This window comes from Amia ocellicauda, chromosome 20 (genome assembly GCF_036373705.1).
Source record: "Amia ocellicauda isolate fAmiCal2 chromosome 20, fAmiCal2.hap1, whole genome shotgun sequence".
Classification (NCBI taxonomy): Eukaryota; Metazoa; Chordata; class Actinopteri; order Amiiformes; family Amiidae; genus Amia; species Amia ocellicauda.
The window spans coordinates 5,421,520-5,443,912 of NC_089869.1; the positions used below are offsets into that span (position 1 = coordinate 5,421,520).

Below are 22,393 nucleotides of genomic sequence, written 5' to 3' on the forward strand. Positions count from 1 at the left end.
CAAGGGTTACATGATTCGTACCTTTTCACAATCTTGGGCAGAGTATTGCCCTGCAGACATGTTTATTTTATTTTCTGAAAATAAATGTGGAATTATATCTTAAAAGTGGGATTTTCCAATCTTTTAAATGTGATTCTGATCTGGATTATGTGTTACTAAACTAATCTTACATTTATGCATGTTTAAATTTTGCAATCTGGATTTTATTTTTCTGAATTTACAGAGATCAAGATGACTCTCAACCAAAATATCAGGATCACTCCTGATCATACACAGAAGGTGAAATTAGCAAAATAAAAAGATCATATATCATAGAACGTTTTGGCGAACATGTACATATTATATCCTGAAAATAATATTATACATTACTCAATTTTAATCAATATATTTGTTTTGTTACATATTTATAAATAATTCGACTTTTTCCACAGATCGACCCTGCAGTGGTGCTCATGGGATAGGCTTATAGTGTCATGCTTGAGACTCTACAGATTCAGTGACATTGCCAGAGTTTTTTTGTTTACTTAATTAAATTATTCTGTTAATGGAGTTGTAAACTGAAGTTCGGGAGGAGGAAAATCCCAATCCTTCCCCTGACTTCCAATTTCCCAAGCATAAGTATCCAGCAATGGAATAACTTTCCCAGCATTCATTGCTTTGCATCCCTCCTCCATCCCAAAAAACACCTTTGCAGCAACTCCTCGTCTCATTCCATTAGAGTATGTGTTTATGGGGGTATAAATTCTATTTACCTTCTACTACATACGTCTATTTGTAATGGGGCTGTCTGAACAAAAGTCAGTTTAATCTTACTATGTAAATACAGTACTGTGCAAAAGTTTTAGGCAGGTGTGAAAAAATGCTGTAAAGTCAGAATGCTTTCAAAAATAGACATGTTAATAGACTATATTTATCAATTAACTAAATGCAAAGTGAGTGAACAGAAGCCAAATCTACATCAAATCCATATTTGGTGTGACCACCCTTTGCCTTCAAAACAGCATCACTTGCACAATGTCAGGGATTTTGTAGGCATATAGTCAAGTGTGTGCTTAAACAATTATACCAAACAGGTGCTAATGATCATCAATTCAATATGTAGGTTGAAACACAATCATTAACCGCAACAGAAACAGCTGTGTAGGAGGAATAAAACTGGGTGAGGAACAGCTCAGTTAACTCGGCTAACTCAGCTAACAAGGTGAGGTTGCTGAAGACAGTTTACTGTCAAAAGTCATACACCATGGCAAGACTGAGCACAGCAATAAGACACAAGGTAGTTATACTGCATCAGCAAGGTCTCTCCCAGGCAGAAATGTCAAGGCAGACAGGGGTTTCCAGATGTGCTGTCCACAATTTGAAGAAGCAAAAAGAAACGGGCAACGTTGAGGACCATAGATGCAATGGTCGGCCAAGGAAACTTACTGCAGCAGATGAAAGACACATCATGCTTACTTCCTTTTGCAATCAGAAGATGTCCAGCAGTGCCATCAGCTCAGAATTGGCAGAAAACAGTGGGACCCTGGTACACCCATCTACTGTCCGGAGAAGTCTGGTCAGAAGTGGCCTTCATGGAAGACTTGCGGCCAAAACGCCATACCTCTGACGTGGAAACAAGGCCAAGTGACTCAACTATGCATGAAAACACAGGAACTGGGGTGCAGAAAAATGGCAACAGGTGCTCTGGACTGATGAGTCAAAATTTGAAATATTTGGCTGTAGCAGAAGGCAGTTTGTTCGCCGAAGGGCTGGAGAGTGGTACACGAATGAGGTACTGCAGGCAACAGTGAAGCATGCTGGAGGTTCCTTGCAAGTTTAGGGCTGCATTTCTGCAAATGGAGTTGGGGATTTGGTCAGATTGAATGGTCTCCTCAATGCTGAGAAGTACCGGCAGATACTTATCTATCATGCAGTACCATCAGGGAGGCATCTGATTGGCCCCAAATTTATTCTGCAGCATGACAGCGACCCCAAACATACAGCAAAATCATTAAGAACTATTTTCAGCGTAAAGAAGAACAAGGAGTCCTGGAAGTAATGGTATGGCCTGATCATCATCATCATCATCATCATCCAGTGTATCTGGAATTACATGAAGAGAGAGAAGCAACTGTGGCTGCCCAAATCCACAGAAGAACTGTGGTTATTTCTACTAGATGTTTGGGCCAACCTACCTGCCGAGTTCCTTCAAAAACTGTGTACCAGTGTACCTAGGCAAAGGATGGTCACACCAAATATGGATTTGATGTAGATTTTTCTTCTGTTCACTCACTTTGCATTTAGTTCATTGGTAAATATAATCTATTAACATGTCTATTTTTGAAAGCATTCTTACTTTACAGCATTTTTTTCAAACCTGCCTAAAACTTTTGCACAGTACTGTATGTGTAGTGTTTTTACATTCCTTTTTCCCCATTCACTATATATAGTGTTTTCAGAAGATAACCTTGAACACAAGGATTTCCTAATCTTGATTATTTGTGATCTGGATAAATAGAAAACAACAGAAACAAAAAAATATAAATGCAGTAGTAAAGAATTACGGAAAAAAACAGACGCTGAAGATTAACGTGCAGTGATGGTGATCTAAACTAATCTCCAACACTATGTGATTTAGGTCCCATAAACCGGTATGTGTGGCACTGTCATTTATAACACTGAAAAATCATAACTAATAATGTCCTATTTTGTTTGAAAGACAAAAGTGTTAATGCAACAGTCTCACAACTCTCTCTCTATAAATCACAGGTATTCAGCAACCATTCTTTCTGCTGCAAGCATGTGCCTAATGCTCTCAGTCATATATCACAGTATTCACCTCTTATAATATGGAATGTCATGTAAAAGGAATATAGTGATTCATTTATATACACTAATGTTGTTGCACTACCTCTATTCACTTGCTGCTCAGCTCATGCAAAAAATAAATGATGCTGCTTCAAGATATTGGTTCCTCGTGAAGTACTTTATATTTAGGTGTTATAATACACCAGAGCAATGCAGTGTAACTACATTTCATCCAAAGCCTTAGCATTTGAGCTACATCACGTGTATTATTCATTTTATTGTTAGTGGTCTAACAGAATCTGACAGTTACCATATACAAACAGTGCTATTCCCCTGCGTATGTGACTTTTATCCGCTTGTAAGCTTTGCAGTCTTTAAAGATTTTTTTGATGTATGACATAAGCATATCTGGTATATATATATATATATATATATATAAAAAAACCATAAATTACATGACCCAGGAATAATAAGGTACTATCAAAGTATTTTTTTTAAAAGAATCTTAGTTAGTAGTAGTTTGGCTTCCATTTGAGTGAGACAGTTTTCTATATACATCCATTATTTGTGTTCATGGACGATATATTCTTGTTAAACTGTCAACATCAATGTATTTTGGAGATGGCAATGCAGAATCTGAAGAAGCCAAACTGTTTAAACTTTGTTAAATTTGTTTTCATTTCCACACCTTTCTAGCCTTTCTAGTTCTTCATTTTTAAAGTTCTATAATTTCAGAAAACAGACCACTGAGTGTACATTTTCCTCTTGAATAGTTTCGTGGAGAACCTATAGCAGTTTGTTTTTGTTTGTTAGCTATTTGTATTACTTGTTTAGTTATTTTATTTTATTCACTATATGCATGCACAGGAGAAAGAGAAGCTGTACGTGGAACTGAAGCACATTCTGGCGAGACAGCCTGGACCTGAAGCAGCAGAGCAGTTGCAAATCTACAAGCAGATTCTGAGAGAGAAAACAAAACAGCTGAAGGTATTTTTTGATCTCCGCCTCCTTTCCTATTCTTCATGTAAGATCCATTTTCACAGTTTGGCGAGAGAAATTGCACTCATAATTGCAGTACCAACCAAGTACAGGGCAGGCAAATGGTAGCTGACATTCTGGGATGGAAGCAGACTTTTATTTTTGAAATCCAAGTGTGTTCTGGCCTTCAAAACGAATTTGTATGGATTGAGTCATTAAAAAAATGTCCAGGTGGAAAAATAAAATGAAGTTCTTGGCACAGTTAGATTAGCCCCAAGTAAGTCTGATATGGTCAGAACATCGGATTCTCCTTCAGACGTTCTGAAGACTTTTTTAAGACTCAATTTAATTGTCTTAGTCCTGAAACACCTTAGGTATGCAGAACAGTTATTCTTTTGAATAACTACGCAACACATTCTATCCATGCATGCGGCACATAAAGATTACTAATGCCCAGAAGTAAAGTCATTTCAAGCTTAATTTAGCCTTAATTTATTACTGAGCTTAATTAGTTATACCCCAGGCACCACTGGCTCAGGTTTAACTAAACAACCTCGCAGTGAAACAGGAATTACTGTTTAATGGTAGCAATTACTGGAACCTTTGCTGAATACTTTTTGGGTTACAGGAAGATTTACATTTTTGTCACAAATTGAAATATTGGGATTTGTTTGCTGATCTCAACATAGTTTTCCCCACCATTGTAATTAAATGATCATCTTTTTGTAGTTTAGATTGTAGCCTCAGACAGGGTAGTGTTTTTGAATGAGGCACACCATATCCTGTCTGTTGATAGACTGAGAATATAGAAACAACAAATGTAATTGTGACATATCTGCTGTATATTCTGGACAGAGAGAGAGGGAGAGAGGTCCATACAAGATTAGGACCACCTTGGCTGATTTACTCAGTTACAGCTCATGGAAATCAAGTTAATTTTGATTTCTGTCAAAGAGTAATATTGATCTTGATTTAAATGTTAAAGATAGACAGCTCCGTCTTGTGTGCCTCATGGGTGCACAAGCGTAAGCCATGTTTAATGGAGAGGAATAAATTAGCTCAAATAACAATTTTTCAGTTTATAAAGTGTTTCGCCTTTCTAGTTCTTCAGCACCACAGCTCCAGTGAACAGTTCCCCTCTGCTGAACAGTGTATTGGATACACTTCCTTCCCTGCCCCCCCCCTCTGCCTGGATAAATGATTCCTTCACACCAGCTTCAGATTTGTATTGTAGTCCTACTAAGCAAGGGGATCATTTTCCGTGATGGTTAGGGATATGTTAATCAATCCAAATGCCTTTTAGGCTATCTGAGATCCCCCTACCTTATTTGGCAGCCTTAGATTAGTACTCTACTTATTTCAATTAGAAAGTAATGCATAAAATAGTCTGAATCCTGGGCTGTCAAAACAGTACTAATGCTAATACTACTACTAATAATAATAATGGACCACTGTCATTTTTGTTAGTTAGCCTAGATTTGGAAAAGAACATTGAAAAAGATAGCCAGTGCTATAAAACATGAAGGATGTAGTACCTTCAGTTTAAGATAAAACCACTTGAAGTAAATCAACCTTTCATCCTTATTCCCTCTTCTTTAGGCGTTATCATCAGAGCTGAACATGTATGAATCGCAAAGTCAAGAGTACAAATATGAGATCCAGAGACTGGCTCATGAGCTACAAAATGCCAAAAAGAAATACCTTTCTCAGAAACGCAAGGAGCAGCAGTCCAGGTAAGAAGGCTGTAATGCATAGTCAATGATGATCTCTCAAGGAGTGTTAGCCCACCTGACTGAAGTATATCGGGGCTTCAAGGAAAGCAGTGTGCTTATGATACTTTTTTAACTTGACCTATGTTGTCTGCAATTAGTAGCCTAATTGTATCCATGAGTGCTTTTGACATAATAATAATGAAAGCCTCAATACTATAAAAATGTGCAGGAAACAAAAAGGCAACTTTTTCAACCAAATCAAAGACTCGGTGCACTTGGGACTTTTCCTTTTATTATTTCAGAGCTGTTGGAATTCAAAAATGTGGTGGTGGTGTTGTTTTTTTTTTTTGTATTCTCATATGTGCAGTGTTCATTCATGGTATTATTTTATTGTGCATTGTATTGTATTATGTAGTGCATGTACAAATTCAGCCAGCTGCAGTCCCAGCTCTGCCCCACTACAAGGTGTTGGAAGTGAATAACTGGTGAGGGCAGCCAGAAAAGCAATGACTTTGAATCCTGTCCAAGTAAAATATCACCCATTGAGAATTCTGGACCATAGTTCCTTTCCATATGGGTACACTTGACAAGTAATCTTCTGGAAATATGGCAAATTACAGTAAAATAAATAATGCAGACCCATTTAATATATCCTACTTAGGACTTTATAATACACTGTCATTGATGGGGTTGTGTGGAATAATATTTTACAGTTCCATTACTTACCAACTGTACTCGGTAAAGTAGGATAATTTAGCATGGGGTAGTCAAACGTATCTGGGCTTTTATGTCTTCTTGTACTTTAATTATGACTGTATCCCCTTAGTCTTAATAGAATCCATTACTGTTTTGTCTTTTGTTTTATGTTTTCCACAGCATACATGGTGTCTAAACTGCTTCTTCTGTAGGTGTGTAATTGAAAAGCTCTAAAACCCTGTCTCTTCCATTAAACCAAAATGCTCCAAGACCTTTTTTTATTCTTTCTTTGCAACTTCAGAAGAAAGGCAAATACCCTGGCGAGAGCTGGGTGCTGTGATTTTACAAACAAACCTTTTTTTTTTCTTTTTACTGTACATTGGGACATAAAAAGAAACAACACTAAAGCACAATTTCACATGCCAGACTAATGGATCAATATATGATGATAAATTATGATTCCCACATTAGTGTTTTTTTTTTTTTACATCTTCCCAGAGGCCACATTTTGGAGTTTATTCATAGTTTTGATACATAGCTCTTAATTATGCAGTGATACATACATCGAGAGTTCATTTATATGATTCATTATATTTATTTAATTATTATTTTGTAAGAGTAGGATCTGCATAGCAAGTTCCCAATCTCATTTAGACTGTTACATAACATTTTCCAAGATGTATCACCTTGCTTTGCATGTTTGCAGCAATATTAAAACTAATATGAAATAAATAAAGCTCAGAACATAATATACATATTTAGTGGCAAGCAAGTCCTATATGAACTTCTAAGAGCACCAACAAGATAAGCACCATCTGCTGGGATCGTTTTCAGGGGTCTTCCAGTTTGCACTGAACTGTATTACCCAACGTATTGCATGGTCAGCAAGAAACATGCAGGAAGTCAAAGTTCAGGGTGTTGGTCCACCTTTGGCAATGATCACAGCTTGCATATATTACTGACACAGTTCTAGCCATCTGGTCAAATTATATGTAATTTCTCTTTCCTGTTGCCTGCATGGACTTCCAGTGGTCTGATTGGAAATGTTTCAAGAGCCCAGGCTGGAAACCTGGAGGTGTTCAACTACCATGAGCCACTAACACACAGATATGGAATTTTAACAAAGCCTATTATTCCCTTTTTAAATGCAGAGGGTCCACTGCAGTGATCCTATCCAAACAGTTATAGCAACACTGTGCATGGATGAGTTTGTGGGTGTCTTTGTATATATATATATATATGTGTGTTTTTGGATTTACCTGGGATGTGGAATGAGTTTTGTTGGATTATGCGTGATTTGGAGTCTGTGTTTGGAACTGCTTGCATTGCAGTTTGGAACAACGGCTGTGGTATAATAGATGATTTTGTCTTCTATATTTGTTGCATTACTAATTTCCTCTTCTTTTTTGGACTCGTTGGTCATTTAAATCATGCTCTATTTGTGTACCTTATTGTCCTCACATATTATCACATTAGTTAAACTACAAATTGATCTGTTCCATTGTCTTTCATTGATTCGTTTTCAACCCCACAAATATGTCAGGGTTCCCTAGCCCGCCACTGTTCTCCTGCCTTTTCTTTCTCCCTTCACTGCTTTCATCTGTCACTCTTCCAATTAACATTCCGCCACACCCTTGTGCACTCTTGTTCTGTTCCTCTGCTCCCATTGGCCCTGCACCTGCCTTCCCAGTTTCTGCTTCCCTTCTTAAACCCCTCACTGCCCTCACTCGGGGCAAAGTGTTGTAAGCCCAGCCTGCAACTTCAAGCCTTGTATTCCTCGCTCCTTGGTTTCCCAGCTCTTTGCTCCTTGTGCTCCTAGCTCTTTGGTTTTCCAGCTCCTGGTCTCGTGTCCTCTCCCTCTCTCTGTCTCTCTCTCTCGCTCCCAGTCCTGTCTCTCGCTCAGCCTTCTTGTTCCTGACCATCGCCCGTGACCTTGACTACGTCCTTGTCTAGCCCTTTTGTCCTGTCAGCCACCTCTACGATCGCTGCACCTGGGTCCTTAACTCCCGTGCCCTGCGGTCATCCCTGAGAGATCGTGACAAAATAAGTGTCATGGAAAATATTGTTTTGTTCCATGACCGCCACTTGAGAAAGGTTGATAGTGTGGTGCACTATCATAAAAATAAAAATACTATTACAGTTTCACCATTCTCCTTAGAAATAATGAGCGCATCACAGTTTCACACAGCCCGTGTTCCTTGCCTTCAGATGGTTTTCTTTTTAGTGGATGGATTTCACATTACGAGTCAGCAGCATCATATGATCAACTAGGCTACATCATTTTCATGTTATAATAACACTGAGTTTCGATAATGCAATAGCAAGGAGCCTAGACAAACCCAGGGTCATGTGCTGGTTTCAGGCGTCTGATTATCATAAGTTAGTAGGCCCATCCATACTACATTCTTAATCACTGGGTTGAAAATCTTGGAAGGCTTTAAAGCACCAATTATAGTAAAATCAATAGCTAATGACAGGTTGTAGATTAGACTAAATGAGTTTAATGAATTTAAAAGGAAGGTATAAATAATGCAGGATTTGGTTGGATAATTATCAAAGACGATCCAGTGTTCTACCGAATGTATCTTAGAGATCACATTGCCTGTTTGAATGAAGTGCTCCTTAGTGCCCAGGCGTTTACTGTAATAGCTACTATGAATTCATTAGTGTCAAAAAAATATATTTTCCTCTGTGTTTTTATCATTGTGCAACATTTTCTCCTCTTTGCTTCAAGGGCACTGTACACATTGAAGACTACAACCATAAATATTTCATCAGTGCAGATTTTTTTTAACAGTTATCCTGAAAACAAAAGTTTCAAGAAAAAAAAATGTTTTAAAAAAGAGAGACGTGATGATAATGGCGACGCTGTTTTGAGAAGGAACTGACTAATTGGAAACCGCATGTTTTCATTAAACTGTCTGCTCCTTGTCTGTAGTGCTGACCCAGTTACCTCATCCATGAAGGCGTGGTGTGAAAAAGACACATGTATATAGAGTGGTTCAAGTGAGAGATGTCTGTGTTTGTCCGTGTTTTCTAAGAGCACCAGGCAATGCTCAGCTGCCCCCTTTCAGGGTGGCATAGTGAGCAGATTCATTTTTATGGATTCCTGCACATGTGAATTCCAGGATGTGTTAATGCTTGATCCGAGCTCGCTGCTATCATATGCACAGGAAGAGAGAGACAGGGATATAACGGGGAGAGCTGACAACTGCTCAATAAATTGTATGTAAATTAGGCCATGGATTACTGCATTTGGCGTCTATGCTAGCTTTGGCCATCTTTACGGGCTGCGATGCAAACACAAAAAAGTAGTAAGAGGTGATCAAGCATAACTTATATCACCACTCTTAGCAGAAGGATAATCTCTGCCTCATGCATCTGTCATTTTCAGATACGGTTCTTTAAACAGCACTGTCAGATGGGAGGGTGTGATAAACTAAACCCACACCTATCCATGTTGAACATCATGCTTTAGTAAAAGTAACAAATTATCACATGGCTGATCTCAGTCAACTCCTCCAATCGTACGTGTTTTGGCAGATTTCCATAAAAGAGAAAATAAACTTTCTCTCTTTACTAACTAGCCTATCTACTGGGATTCTTTTAGCACCTGGAAAATTCTGGAACTATAAAAGAAGTGACAGATATTAAAATATAGGGAAAAGTCTTTATCTATCCAAGTTTTAATTTTCTTTGAAATGAATGGAATTCGTCATCCCTCAGCATGTTTTAAAGTCTTTCTGGAAAGCACTCTGTTTATATAGAGTTATTCTGCATCTGCCAATTCCCTCTCTCTTAATGTAATTAGGGCTTAAAGGTTTAATACCACCTTCCATTACAGATAGCTGGCAGGTGAGCTGATGATCCTGTATAGGGCTGAATGTGCGTGGATAAGTAACTGTAAAGCAGGGATCGTTTCACAGCAGGGATTAGCAGCTATGAAGTCGGTTTAAATGTGTAAATTAAAAGTTACAGGATCCCCACCCATGTATAAGTCCTGTTATTTAGTGATTGATTGCCTGCCTTTATTCATCCAAGGCTCTCGTAGAGCACCCGGGACAGTTTATGAGATTGTTGCCTTTTATTTTTATTGTAATCAGATCTGTTTATTTCAGTGGAGGAAGGAAAAAAGTCCTGGAGTGTTTCGTGTGTAATGATTTTCTTTCCACCCCCCTCTCCCCTCCCCCAGTCCTGTCTGATCGCAAATGTTCATGAACTACACAGTTGCATGAAAACAGCAACCCAATCACAATTATGTAACGCATTTGTCATGTAAACATTTTGTATTACAGAGTGAAACATGGTTCCTCGTGAAAGTGGCAAAAAGTTAGTGCTGTGTCAGCAAGAGGCCAGCACTGAAAACAAACAAGAGTGTGCAAAGAAGACAGTGAAAAAGCAATACGAGAAAAGTTAAATGATGCTTCAGTGACTATCTTCCTATGCTAAAAGATGTTCTAGCCGCTTTTAATTTTGGGGGAGTTTTGGTTTCCACAAGAAACCAATCAAAAATGAAAAATGAAAGTTACAAGAATGTTAACATCTCCATAAAGACCTACATTTGTAATTAGCATTAGAAATCGGTTAGGGCTCCTTCAGGACTCCTTCATTAGTTAGTCTAGACTGCACGTATTAAGACCTTTATCTGCCAAAAAGAGGTGTAGATATCAAGTGGTCTTCTTGCAAAAGCTATTATTAATCATGCTGCTTTCCTTGTGTAAAAACATCATTCTCTAGGGGCAGGGGCCTGTTATTTCTAATATATCTCTCTCTATATACAGTGAGGGAAAAAACTATTTGATCCCCTGATGATTTTGTACGTTTGCCCACTGACAAAGAAATGATCAGTCTATAATTTTAATGGTAGGTGTATTTTAACAGTGAGAGACAGAATAACAACAAAAAAATCCAGAAAAACGCATTTAATAAAAGTTATAAATTGATTTGCATGTTAATGAGGGAAATAAGTATTTGACCCCCTATCAATCAGCAAGATTTCTGGCTCCCAGGTGTCTTTTATACAGGTAACGAGCTGAGATTAGGAGCACTCTCTTAAAGGGAGAGCTCCTAATCTCAGCTCGTTACCTGTATAAAAGACACCTGTCCACAGAAGCAATCAATCAATCAGATTCCAAACTCTCCACCATGGCCAAGACCAAAGAGCTGTCCAAGGCTGTCAGGGACAAGATTGTAGACCTACACAAGGCTGGAATGGGCTACAAGACCATCGCCAAGCAGCTTGGTGAGAAGGTGACAACAGTTGGTGCGATTATTCGCAAATGGAAGAAACACAAAATAACTGTCAGTCTCCCTCGGTCTGGGACTCCATGCAAGATCTCACCTCGTGGAGTTTCAATGATCATGAGAACGGTGAGGAATCAGCCCAGAACTACATGGGAGGATCTTGATAATGATCTCAAGGCAGCTGGGACCATAGTCACCAAGAAAACAATTGGTAACACACTATGCCGTGAAGGACTGAAATCCTGCAGCGCCCGCAAGGTCCCCCTGCTCAAGAAAGCACATGTACAGCCGCTTCTGAAGTTTGCCAATGAACATCTGAATGATTCAGAGGAGAACTGGGTGAAAGTGTTGTGGTCAGATGAGACCAAAATCGAGCTCTTTGGCATCAACTCAACTCGCCGTGTTTGGAGGAGGAGGAATGACCCCAAGAACACCATCCCCACCGTCAAACATGGAGGTGGAAACATTATGCTTTGGGGGTGTTTTTCTGCTAAGGGGACAGGACAACTGCACCACATCAAAGGGACGATGGACGGGGCCATGTACCGTCAAATCTTGGGTGAGAACCTCCTTCCCTCAGCCAGGGCATTGAAAATGGGTCGTGGATGGGTATTCCAGCATGACAATGACCCAAAACACACAGCCAAGGCAACAAAGGAGTGGCTCAAGAAGAAGCACATTAAGGTCCTGGAGTGGCCTAGCCAGTCTCCAGACCTTAATCCCATAGAAAATCTGTGGAGGGAGCTGAAGGTTCGAGTTGCCAAACGTTGCCAAACGTCAGCCTCGAAACTTTAATGACTTGGAGAGGATCTGCAAAGAGGAGTGGGACAAAATCCCCCCTGAGATGTGTGCAAACCTGGTGGCCAACTACAAGAAACGTCTGACCTCTGTGATTGCCAACAAGGGTTTTGCCACCAAGTACTAAGTCGAAGGGGTCAAATACTTATGTCCCTCATTAACATGGAAATCAATTTATAAAGTTTTTCTGGATTTTTTTGTTGTTATTCTGTCTCTCACTGTTAAAATACACCTACCATTAAAATTATAGACTGATCATTTCTTTGTCAGTGGGCAAACGTACAAAATCAGCAGGGGATCAAATACTTTTTTCCCTCACTGTAACCTTATAATGAAATTATCATGCAAGAAACTATTTAGAATTAAAAATACAAAAATATGTGGTTTTTAATCTTCTACAAGATGTGCTGCTGAAGGCAGAAGAAAAATGGTACTTAGTTTAAATACAGGCTGGACACTTGCACGAACAATCTTTATGAATATATTAAGCAAAATTAGGTTTCAGAAACAGCCACTTGATTCTCGTTACAGTCACTGTTTTACACTGGCATCTTAGTAGTTGGAAGGACTTTTGATCATCTCATTAGTACCTATTTGTAGTCTGAGGATGGTAACACTGCATTAATTAAGCATTTGCAATATCAGCCTAGCTACTGGTATTTCTAGAGAAATGTGTCATGGGTTTGCTTTGCAGCCTGTTGGAATTCAGGAGATAAACTCCGGTTCCGCCACCGTGGATAGAGTTTCAGTAAACAAAATCATAGTTCACCGCTTCATTATGCCATGTAGTTATAAAAGTATGGAGTTATAAAAGCACATCTATCCCTATGGCTTGCATAGCCCTGAAAATTTAATTACTGTCTGATTCCTAGAATGTCAAAAGGCATTAGCCTGGGTTGACGGTGATGTCAAAAGTCACTTAAATGGAGGGAGATCAAAGTGTATTTCACAGATGTCTGGACTGAGATCCTAGAGTCAGCATATTTAATCCTTATGCACAATGTTCTTTTTTGTTTTTGTTTGTTTGTTTGTTTGTTTGTTTGAGGAACAAAGCAATTGTGTTTGGCACTTGCATTTACCATATATATCTACATCTATACAGATATTTGCATAAGTCTGATGTATGGAGAAACCCCTTTCATTGAATAACAGCTGCCTAAAAGGGAGGGTTCAGGCACACCAAATTCTTGTGCAATTGACTGGATTCAATAAATCCTAGTTGCATTTTCGTTTTGTTGTGTTTCTGCAGGGAGAAAGAGCAGAGCTTGGCTCAGGTGGGACAGCCGTTAATTCAGCCTCAACGGACAGACGGCCCGCGCTTCACTGGGGGAGGTTTCAGCCTCAAGCAGACGGGGAAAACAACGGCGTAGAATGACTAGACCCCAAACCCCTCCACCTCCCCAGAACTCTGTTCCTCTGATCCAGCTGTTTCTGTCAAATTAAATCTATCCCTGCCCAGAGAATTAATTGACATGAATGGCTATTTTTCCTATTTTCTTGTTGTTTTAGTCTATTGTATTTTATTTGCAACGGAAATGTTTAAATCCCTTCACAGCTGACATGCCACTGATGTGTTTGGTGCCTTATTTGGAGAAAAAAAAATGTACACTGAAGGAACAGTGCAAACAGGATTACAGCAGCATTTCAGGTCTGATCAGCACAGCAGGCTGCCCCCCAGAGAATTTTAAATTATCTGCTTCGGAGATCCAGATTCAACACTGGTAGTCCTCAAACTGTGGTTGTTCTCTCTTCTCCAGCTGTTGGCTCCACAAAGGTTTCCAACAGGAATGATTATTTCTTGAAGAAAATGCAACTGTTTTTTTCCCCCCTTTTCTCAGTTTCTTTTATTTGCTGAAAAACAGAAAATAAATGTTTAAAGAAACAAAAATGAAATAGAACTTGGAACGGAATTTCTCTTCCACTGCCAAACCAGCAGAATTCAAGATGGGCAATCAGGGGACCAGTGTCCTCCAGCTTTTCTCTATTCAGCTTGATTGCTGTGGCCTAGGAGCTACCAAATACATTCTGTTCACACAAGCCACCGTGGAGCCCTTGTTTCACCCCTATAAGCAGATTCAATCTCAGGTTCAGTCGCCAAACCAAACCATATACAGGAATGTTCATTTCGTTGGGCTTAACACAACAGTCCTTGGAAATCACTTTCAGGACAATTGGGTTCACTGCATTAAATCAAAGAATAAAAATCAAACAAAAAGCTACACAGCAGTGGTGCCCAAACACGGTCCTGGAGAACCCTAGCCAGTAGGTTGTCAGTCACCCTGAATTGCTCAATTCAACAGACTGACCACATGGAAGTTATTGATCAATTAAGCAATTCATTTATTAATTAGGGCTGAAAAGGGTAGTTCATTTTCTTTATCTCTACATAACTTCATTTCACTAATCACCTGCTTAATTGATCACACAGAAATGGTTTCAGTTGTTAAGAAATTGATAATTAAAGGTTACCTATAAAACCTGTTGGATTCCTCTAGGATTGGGTTTGGGCAGCACTGCTGTACAGAAAGCTTATGGATAAAATGGCTGACATTTTCAGATAATTTATCCTTAACGCTGATACACTAAAATTGATGAAGTTAAAGTTTGAATTCTGCAGGATTTGTTATCAGTATCTAATCTATTAAACAAGTGTTATAAAGCCTTGCACTGTTTGCACAATGTGGAACCGTAGAGCAGGGGTTTTCAAACCGGTCCTGGAGTACCCCCTGCTGGTTTTTGTTCCAACTGAGGTCTTAATTGCTTAATTGAATCCTTAATTGACCTAACAAAGCAATCTACCATTCAATTAAGTAATTAAGACCTAGGTTGGAACAAAAACCAGCAGGGCAGGGGGTACTCCAGGACCGGTTTGAAAACCCCTGCCGTAGAGCATGTGCAGATGTCTGATCTGGAACACGTTCTCCAAATTACAATGTGAAACAGAGTCTTTAGTGATTGTGGGAACACTCCTCCAGCACATCTCACGATGCTATTTGTTGATCTGTCAACTTCAAGCCGAAGTAGCCAAGGACTGGTGACAAGCTTTTCAGCTTTAGTTTTTATCAGTTTCATAATAACACTGATGAACGCAGATGTCACAATATTTGTCAGCGGAGTCTCAGTTTCTCTCCGGATTCTCAATGAATCTTTGAAATAATGCATGTAAAATACAAACACAGCACTGGAAAGAAAGCGCTTAATCATGTGTTACTTTGTGCTGTTTTATCTTCTGCCTTTCTAGCTAAGGATAATCAATCTTTTAAATCTTTTAACATTATCAGTCACTAAGAATGTTTGTCTTTTCCTTTGTTATCATACAACATGCAATGCAGTCGCTTAGTCCTTGCCAAAACATGGCAGATAATGAATCAGGCATTGTCTGATGATGCTATAAAGCTATTTGTTTTGAAAACACCGCCTATGCAGCTCCAGGGGAAAAAGCATTAACCATGCATTCGGAAGTAGTAATTTGTTTATTTAAATTTAGTAGTTGTATTTCTGTTGAAACTGCATTGAAGAATATTACATGTAGTGATCAATTAAACCATGAAAAGAGAGAGAGAGAGTATCATGATGAGAATCCAGACCAAAGGGTCACAAGTTGTTAAGGTAATTTAATTTACTTGGGGGGGGAAATGTACATTATAAAAGTCCTCTCAGTTGCATGAAGAAAGCTTTCATTTTGCTGGATGTCTGCAGTATGAACCTGATCCAAGCTTAACATAGGCTTTCATGTACATTACTATGAACAGATAAATATTAGACATCTTGTCAAAATGTAACTAGTGGCGAGTCCAATCTTAACATGCAATGACAAAAAGCTTGGCCTTGTCTTGCGCTCTTGTCCATTCAGATCAGTCTGTATTCCCAGCGTTTGGTTCATTTATTTCTTGCTGGCTGTTCCAAAAACCGCCAATATAGTAGTTTTCGCCATGTGAAATAATTAAGGGTACATTTTTTTTTAAGAATACTACAATTAAATAAATCTGTATTCAAATTTGGAGATAATATGCATTTTGTGAGTTTTTATGATGACTTGTAAATCTATTTGAGGCAACAGATTGACAGATTGTGTTGCCATGCAGATATATATATAGATTGCCTTGAGTATAAACTGCTAAAGCTACTCTCAATTAGAAGCTAGGACACACTAAACTACTTTTTATATTTTTTTATTTTGTGGCAATACAAATATGAACAATTGTTTCAACGGTATTGCCCAAATGAGTTCCATTGCTTTCTATGTAATTCCCTATTGAGCTGAATACTATTAATTGAATCATTGCTTTGTATTTCTGTATCTCAGGTTTCATTTTATTTGATTTTGTTTTATTCTTTTTTTTAGGTAATAAGTGTTTCCTTAGTAAAGAGTTTAATGCATGTGTTATCTTTCCCTTTCTTAGCATTAATAATGGTGAACTTGATTAATCAGTTTCTGAACTCAAATTTGATGTTTCATTAACCTGCTTGCATTTTCTGTGTAAAGCAGCCATATTAAAACACTTTCAAAATACAACAAAAACAAACAAACTTTTTGCATTCTAGTCCTAATTCTGAAATTAGATTGTTTAGTATATCTTCAGTGTTGGTTGCTAAACAGAATATTAAAGGCATATTTGTATCTATTCTGTTAGTATTCATGATTAATTCCTTGGTATCATATTGTGTTTAAAGAGCCTTTATTGACAACAAATAACAAAATCTGGTGGAATTATTTATAGGTGCCTGGTTTTCTAACACAGCTGTGGAATTCAGTAAGCTACTTATGGTGCCTTGATGGAGTCGTAACTATAATGGCAGGCATGTTGAATTTCAAAGCATTAACGCTTCTTAATGACTAACAGAATGGGCGGGATGTCTAGATACCAGGTTTTTGATGAAAACAACTCCCTCAGCGTTGCCCCAACTGACATCTTTCCTTGCCCTTTTGTGCGTCTTTGGCAGGGGCAGTCCATTAAAAAGTGAGATCCTTTCCTACCAGCTGTGTGAGACGACTGTCAGCACTAAGGAATTGCCTGCCTTCCTTTCATCCAGAGAGCGAGTGAGTGAAGAGAAGAGATTGCTTTCAACATTACCTGAGAAGACAGGCCCAGGCCCGGGCCCAGTGCCAGAACACCGCTTTAAAATTGGATGTGCTACAATGCAGGCAAACGTACAAAATTATAGATTTTTGAGGGGAGGGAGGGGCGGGCTTGTTTGTTAAGGAGTGGACAAGTAACAGAAAGAGTATTCCGCGTGGCATTGGAAAGCAAAAGGATCACACCTCATGTTAAGAGTAGATCACAGAGCAAAGTGTTGGCCTGGACCTAGGGGATAGCCTTAACAGTACTTGAGACTTATTCTTAATTTATTATACCACTTCAGGATGTCAGGGCCCTGCTCTGCATGTATGTTTTCCTCTTACTTTTCTGCTCAAACTGACAGTTGTCACATTTACTTCGAAAGGGTGGTGCACTTTGCATGGCCTTTGGTGGTTTTTGTTTTGTTTAGTTTTGTCTTCATTCAAATGTACTGAGAGGCTTTCAGCAAATGCAAGAGGACAAAGGATTTTAATGGAATATGAAAGTACTGCTGTTAATGTTATTTGCATTCACCACATAATCTGAGCTGTGTAATGTCCCACTGTGCTCCTTTTATTACATCCTTTACTGCACTTGGTGGTGTTTTTCCTCTTGTGCATTGTTTCAGGACCCCCCCCATGCGATGCAAAATTGTTCTCGGCCTGCTGTAAGTCACAGCTCTCCTCATAACTCCATAGGTATTTGAACTTGCATTGTGCTGCCAACATTTGCTTTAACACAGCAGACTGTATTTATTTAAGATATTTTTCATGTTAAATTAGAACATACTTTGGTTTTCATGCATAACAGCAACAAATGAACATTCCAGTAAATAATAAATGTCTCACACTGATGGTATACATATATACATATGTAATGGTGTAAGTAGACCATACATTTGTATTATGTTTAGATTCTTGCAAAATTATGTTGGTTTTTCTACCATGGTAGATGTAGTCTAATGTATGCAAATCTTTTTTTAATGATTATTAATAATATATGAGAAATGTAGTTATAGTGTGGTGTACAGGTACGGTGGCCCCGAAGTGCAAAACTCAGAGGTGTTATCAAGCTTTTCCCCACCATAACAAAACCCTGTCCAGTTTCTGTGCTGTCTGTGCTTTGATGGTATCACTTCTGGTGGGCAATAATTTATTTTTATTTTGGCCTTGTTTTGTTTAAAGCTAACTGTCCATTCAGTGATGCATTAGTGTCCCAAAGCAAAAGAGCAGTAGGCATGACAGAGCAATGACTACTGTTGCTCGGGGCCTAGCACTACTGTGTATGTACAACAGTGTACATACATCGCTGTATATACATTGTCCCACTTTCATATCTTTTCTTTTTTAAGTGCATATGACAAATAATATACTAGTCATCGCCTCCTGAGAGCCTTGTGTTATATTTATGTACCTTTCAACAGCTTTCCCCCTACGTTTCATTCTTTCCTCAGGCGCATGGCTGCCTTGGGGCACCTTTCCCAAAAAATAAAAAAATAAAACACTCTTGTTTTCTGGTGCTTACCATTGGGAATCCTTCAACAAACTTGTTAGCTTTTTCATTTTCCCATTGACGTTGGTTACCTGTATCCTGCTTTCCTTATGGCCACGTCTTAACAGCTTATTTTATTTTTTTACCCTGTCAACAGCACCATTGAAAAAAGTGTTAGGAAAAGTGAATGTTTTTTTAATCTTTTCCCATGCCAAGTTTTCTTTTTGGACCTTTCCCATCTCTTGACTGGTATATCATATGGAGTCAGAGGTTAGGATAACGGATATGGTGTCCGTTTTGGTTTAAGATAAACGTCTGTTATTTTCTGTCTGCTGTTACTATCTTTCAATAAGGATCACACAGATCACCACAGCCTTTATCTCTGCGTTTGAAGTCTATGCTTAAAAATAAATAGCCTGTCTGTCCAGGAAATATTATATTGACTTGCTAATGGGCCCATTAGTCAAAAAACAAAAAGTGGGGGGGAATCCAATGTCAGATTTCTTTGATGTGTAGAGGGAATGAAGGCTTTGCATTAGAATCCAGTTGTAATCTGGAGTAATAGAGACTTGCTTTTGATAACAGATGGTATTTTTAGGTTTTTCTTTTTTTTTTTTTTTGTCTTGGTAGCAGTAACAAATACTGCCAATATATATATTCTCTTGTCACTCTTACTTTTTTTCTGTAGATGTTTTAGTTAACTGTAACAGTCAGGTAAAATAAATCACGGTCACATCAGAACTATGAACTTATTTTCCACTGAAAATGAAAAGAAAATCTCTTTATATTCCACAAGACACTGTCTTTAGCTGTATACAAGGTGGGTGGTAATATTATATCTGGACTATTTTATCTAGCTAGAGATGTGCAATTCAGTTTAATAATGTATTTTTTAATGGCTTTTATCTGGTGCTTTGCCACACATCCAGTAAATAGTTGGTTGATGTTTCTAATTAATATCATTCATCTACTTTCTTTCTTTTTATCAGACAACACTCGAATAAAGGTTCTCAAAATGGACAATATTTTGTGAATCTTCCATTAGCTGAATAGCAATGTTACTATGTAGTTTGAGGTGGATTTGTGCAAGTTTTTTTCAGGAAACAGACAGGTTTGATCCGGTTGATATCTGGTTAGTGTCTAGAATATGGAGGACTCTCTGTGCGGAATGGATCGCATAGGATGAGGTAGAACACGATTTTCTCTGTAAACACTGTCTGGCTCCGAACACTTAAAATGTTCATAGAGAAGAAGAAAACCACCTTAAAGATTGCTGACACAGCCCACAGAACTCACTGTCTTTGCAGGTGTGGGCCTCCCTGTCAGAAGTTATCTTTGCTTCACTGACTTTGAAGTGCACAATGGAGGAGCCATCAAATGAGGTCTGACCCATATCAAGGTATGACCCTATTGGATGTTGGCTCTCAATCCCTAACCAGTTCATGTACAGAAAAAGGTAAAAAGACACCTGCCTGTGATTCAGTCTGCAGATTGTGGATCTCCTCTGGGATGTCATCCTAGGTTCAAAAGCTGCTAATTTTGTTTGATTCCAATGTGGTTTGAGCCAAGAATTAAAATGTGAAAACAATAGCAGCTGACATTTAGAACTTAAACACTTCTATAGAAATGAAATATGTTATTGTTCAAAATCAAAATCTGTATGTTTTCAGCAAGTGGGTTAAATCATTGTAGTCAAAGTGGTAGTACCTATTTTTGATAGTTTTGCATAGCCTTCTCAGAGCTGTTGTTAGTGTTTAACTTCCTCACCTTGTAAAGTGCCTCCTGTCTCCATCCGCTGCTACAGCCGCTCAGCGGACAAGTCAGACTTTTTTAATGACATCAAAACTGCCCCAGCCTCTGGTTTCTGGTGAGAGCAGTCTGTTTGATGACCATTATAAAGTGCCTGGCACTGCCAAGTGGATTTGCCGTCTGAGGTTCACTGAAGTGTAGCAGCTAACAAGCTCTACTTTCAGACAGCTGACGGGACAAATGGGATTGTGCGCTATAGCCCGGGAACTGTTTCGCACCTGAGAAGGGGTGGGTTCGGTTCAGTGAGAGAAGTCCAGACTTAGTGACCCGGTTTCAAGCGAAGCCATTAAGAACACCATGGGCCTAATTATACCTTCTGCCATGATCGGTTGAGAGTTTCCTTCCTCAGACTGTAATGTACAGATTTGTCGAAAAAGTGACACGAGTTACGCCAAATATAAACATTCTTAAACTAGAAAGAAAACCACGTTAATTCAGTATAGTCACAAGTTTTTTAATAAATGGTATCCTCTGCTCTGAAAATGAATAGGGTTTTATTATATTGCTTAATGGATGTTAAGAATTAAAGATGTCTCTATGATTGAGTGCATTTGCCAGCTCTGCTATACCCTCCTCCCTCCTGTCCACTTTATTGAAGGTGATCATAGTTTTTACTAAATTGGGAAACGGTCTGATCGTTCCAATTATGCGAAAAATGTTGACGCACCGCTATAACGGCGAGAACCTGCAGAGTCAGAGGAGCAGATTAGACTGAAGCACTTGCAATAGCAGCAGCACAAGCTGCCCCCCCCCCCATGCGTCCCCCGAGCGGGAGTCACAACCAACCAAACGAGACGGATCAACATCTCCGAAAAACAACAAGCGAAATTAAAAACGGTTATCTCTCGCTCTCACTAATGTTCCTCATGGCTGCACTGTCCGCAGAGCTGTAAACACTTCACTGCTTCACACCACGTCAGCTTACTCCTCTCAGTGTGAAGAAGGGAGTTTTGTATAACATTATTAGTAAACCTTTATTTATTTTTTTGTACACTGTATGCCAGAAATGTTCTTGTTTTGTTTTATTTTAGCGTCTATATAAAAAAAAATCTCTAAATTGAAGCTGGTGTTTTTTCTTTTTCTTTTCTAATTGACATATAGCTTTGAATGACTTGCATCCCAGAAATCTCTTGGTGTAACCTGTAGCTAAAAACTTACCTTTGCCTTCTAAATTAAAATGCCTATCAAATGCAGCAACATTACAGTAAGATGGAAATTCGCTGTGTTTGATATACAGCACATTTAAACCATATTGAGTGTGGTTTAACACAAGGGAACGGCAAAACGTTTTTAATGTGTTTTAAATGTGCTGAGCAGTGAATTGTGTAACTGGAAACAGAATAGCTAAAGTAGCCAGTACTGTGTGACAGCAGTGTATTAGCCATTAAAATATAAATAAGCAGTGCCTGCAAGCTAGGCAGGGGGAAAACCCAGTAGAATCAATTGTACGTCTTCACCTAACCACCGCACTCCGCTGTAACCTTGAGGAAAAATGCTTCTGAAAGGAGTTTTGGTTGACTAAATTGGGAGGGGAGGGTTCCTCATAGACAAAATAAACTACATTCTAGCCCACGTTGTGTTTTATAGTCCTGCCTAAATGCTCCAACCAAGCCATTAGAAGGAGATTTCAGCTCTAGATAATTTACAACTGTGTGGCATACACATATGTATAAAAGTGCAAGGTGATACACATTAGTCAATGAGAAGACAAGAAGTCATTGCAAATCTCTATAAATGAACGGTCTCAATAATAAAATATGACCTCGTTACTAGATTTGTTTTAATGTTCATGTTCACTACTAGATTAAGGCCTCCTTT

At 38.7% G+C, this 22,393-nt stretch overlaps 1 protein-coding gene across 1 annotated transcript in view; it reads left to right on the forward strand.

Moving 5' to 3' along the window:
- cfap58 (cilia and flagella associated protein 58) overlaps window positions 1-13,774 on the forward strand; it is a 47,675-nt gene extending 33,901 nt beyond the window's left edge. The window contains exons 16-18 of the mRNA XM_066693489.1: window positions 3,655-3,774; window positions 5,365-5,498; window positions 13,465-13,774. Coding sequence (XP_066549586.1) covers window positions 3,655-3,774; window positions 5,365-5,498; window positions 13,465-13,585 — 375 coding nt within the window. The 3' untranslated portion in view covers window positions 13,586-13,774. The remainder of the gene's footprint in view (window positions 1-3,654; window positions 3,775-5,364; window positions 5,499-13,464) is intronic.
- Window positions 13,775-22,393: the final 8,619 nt, after the last annotated feature.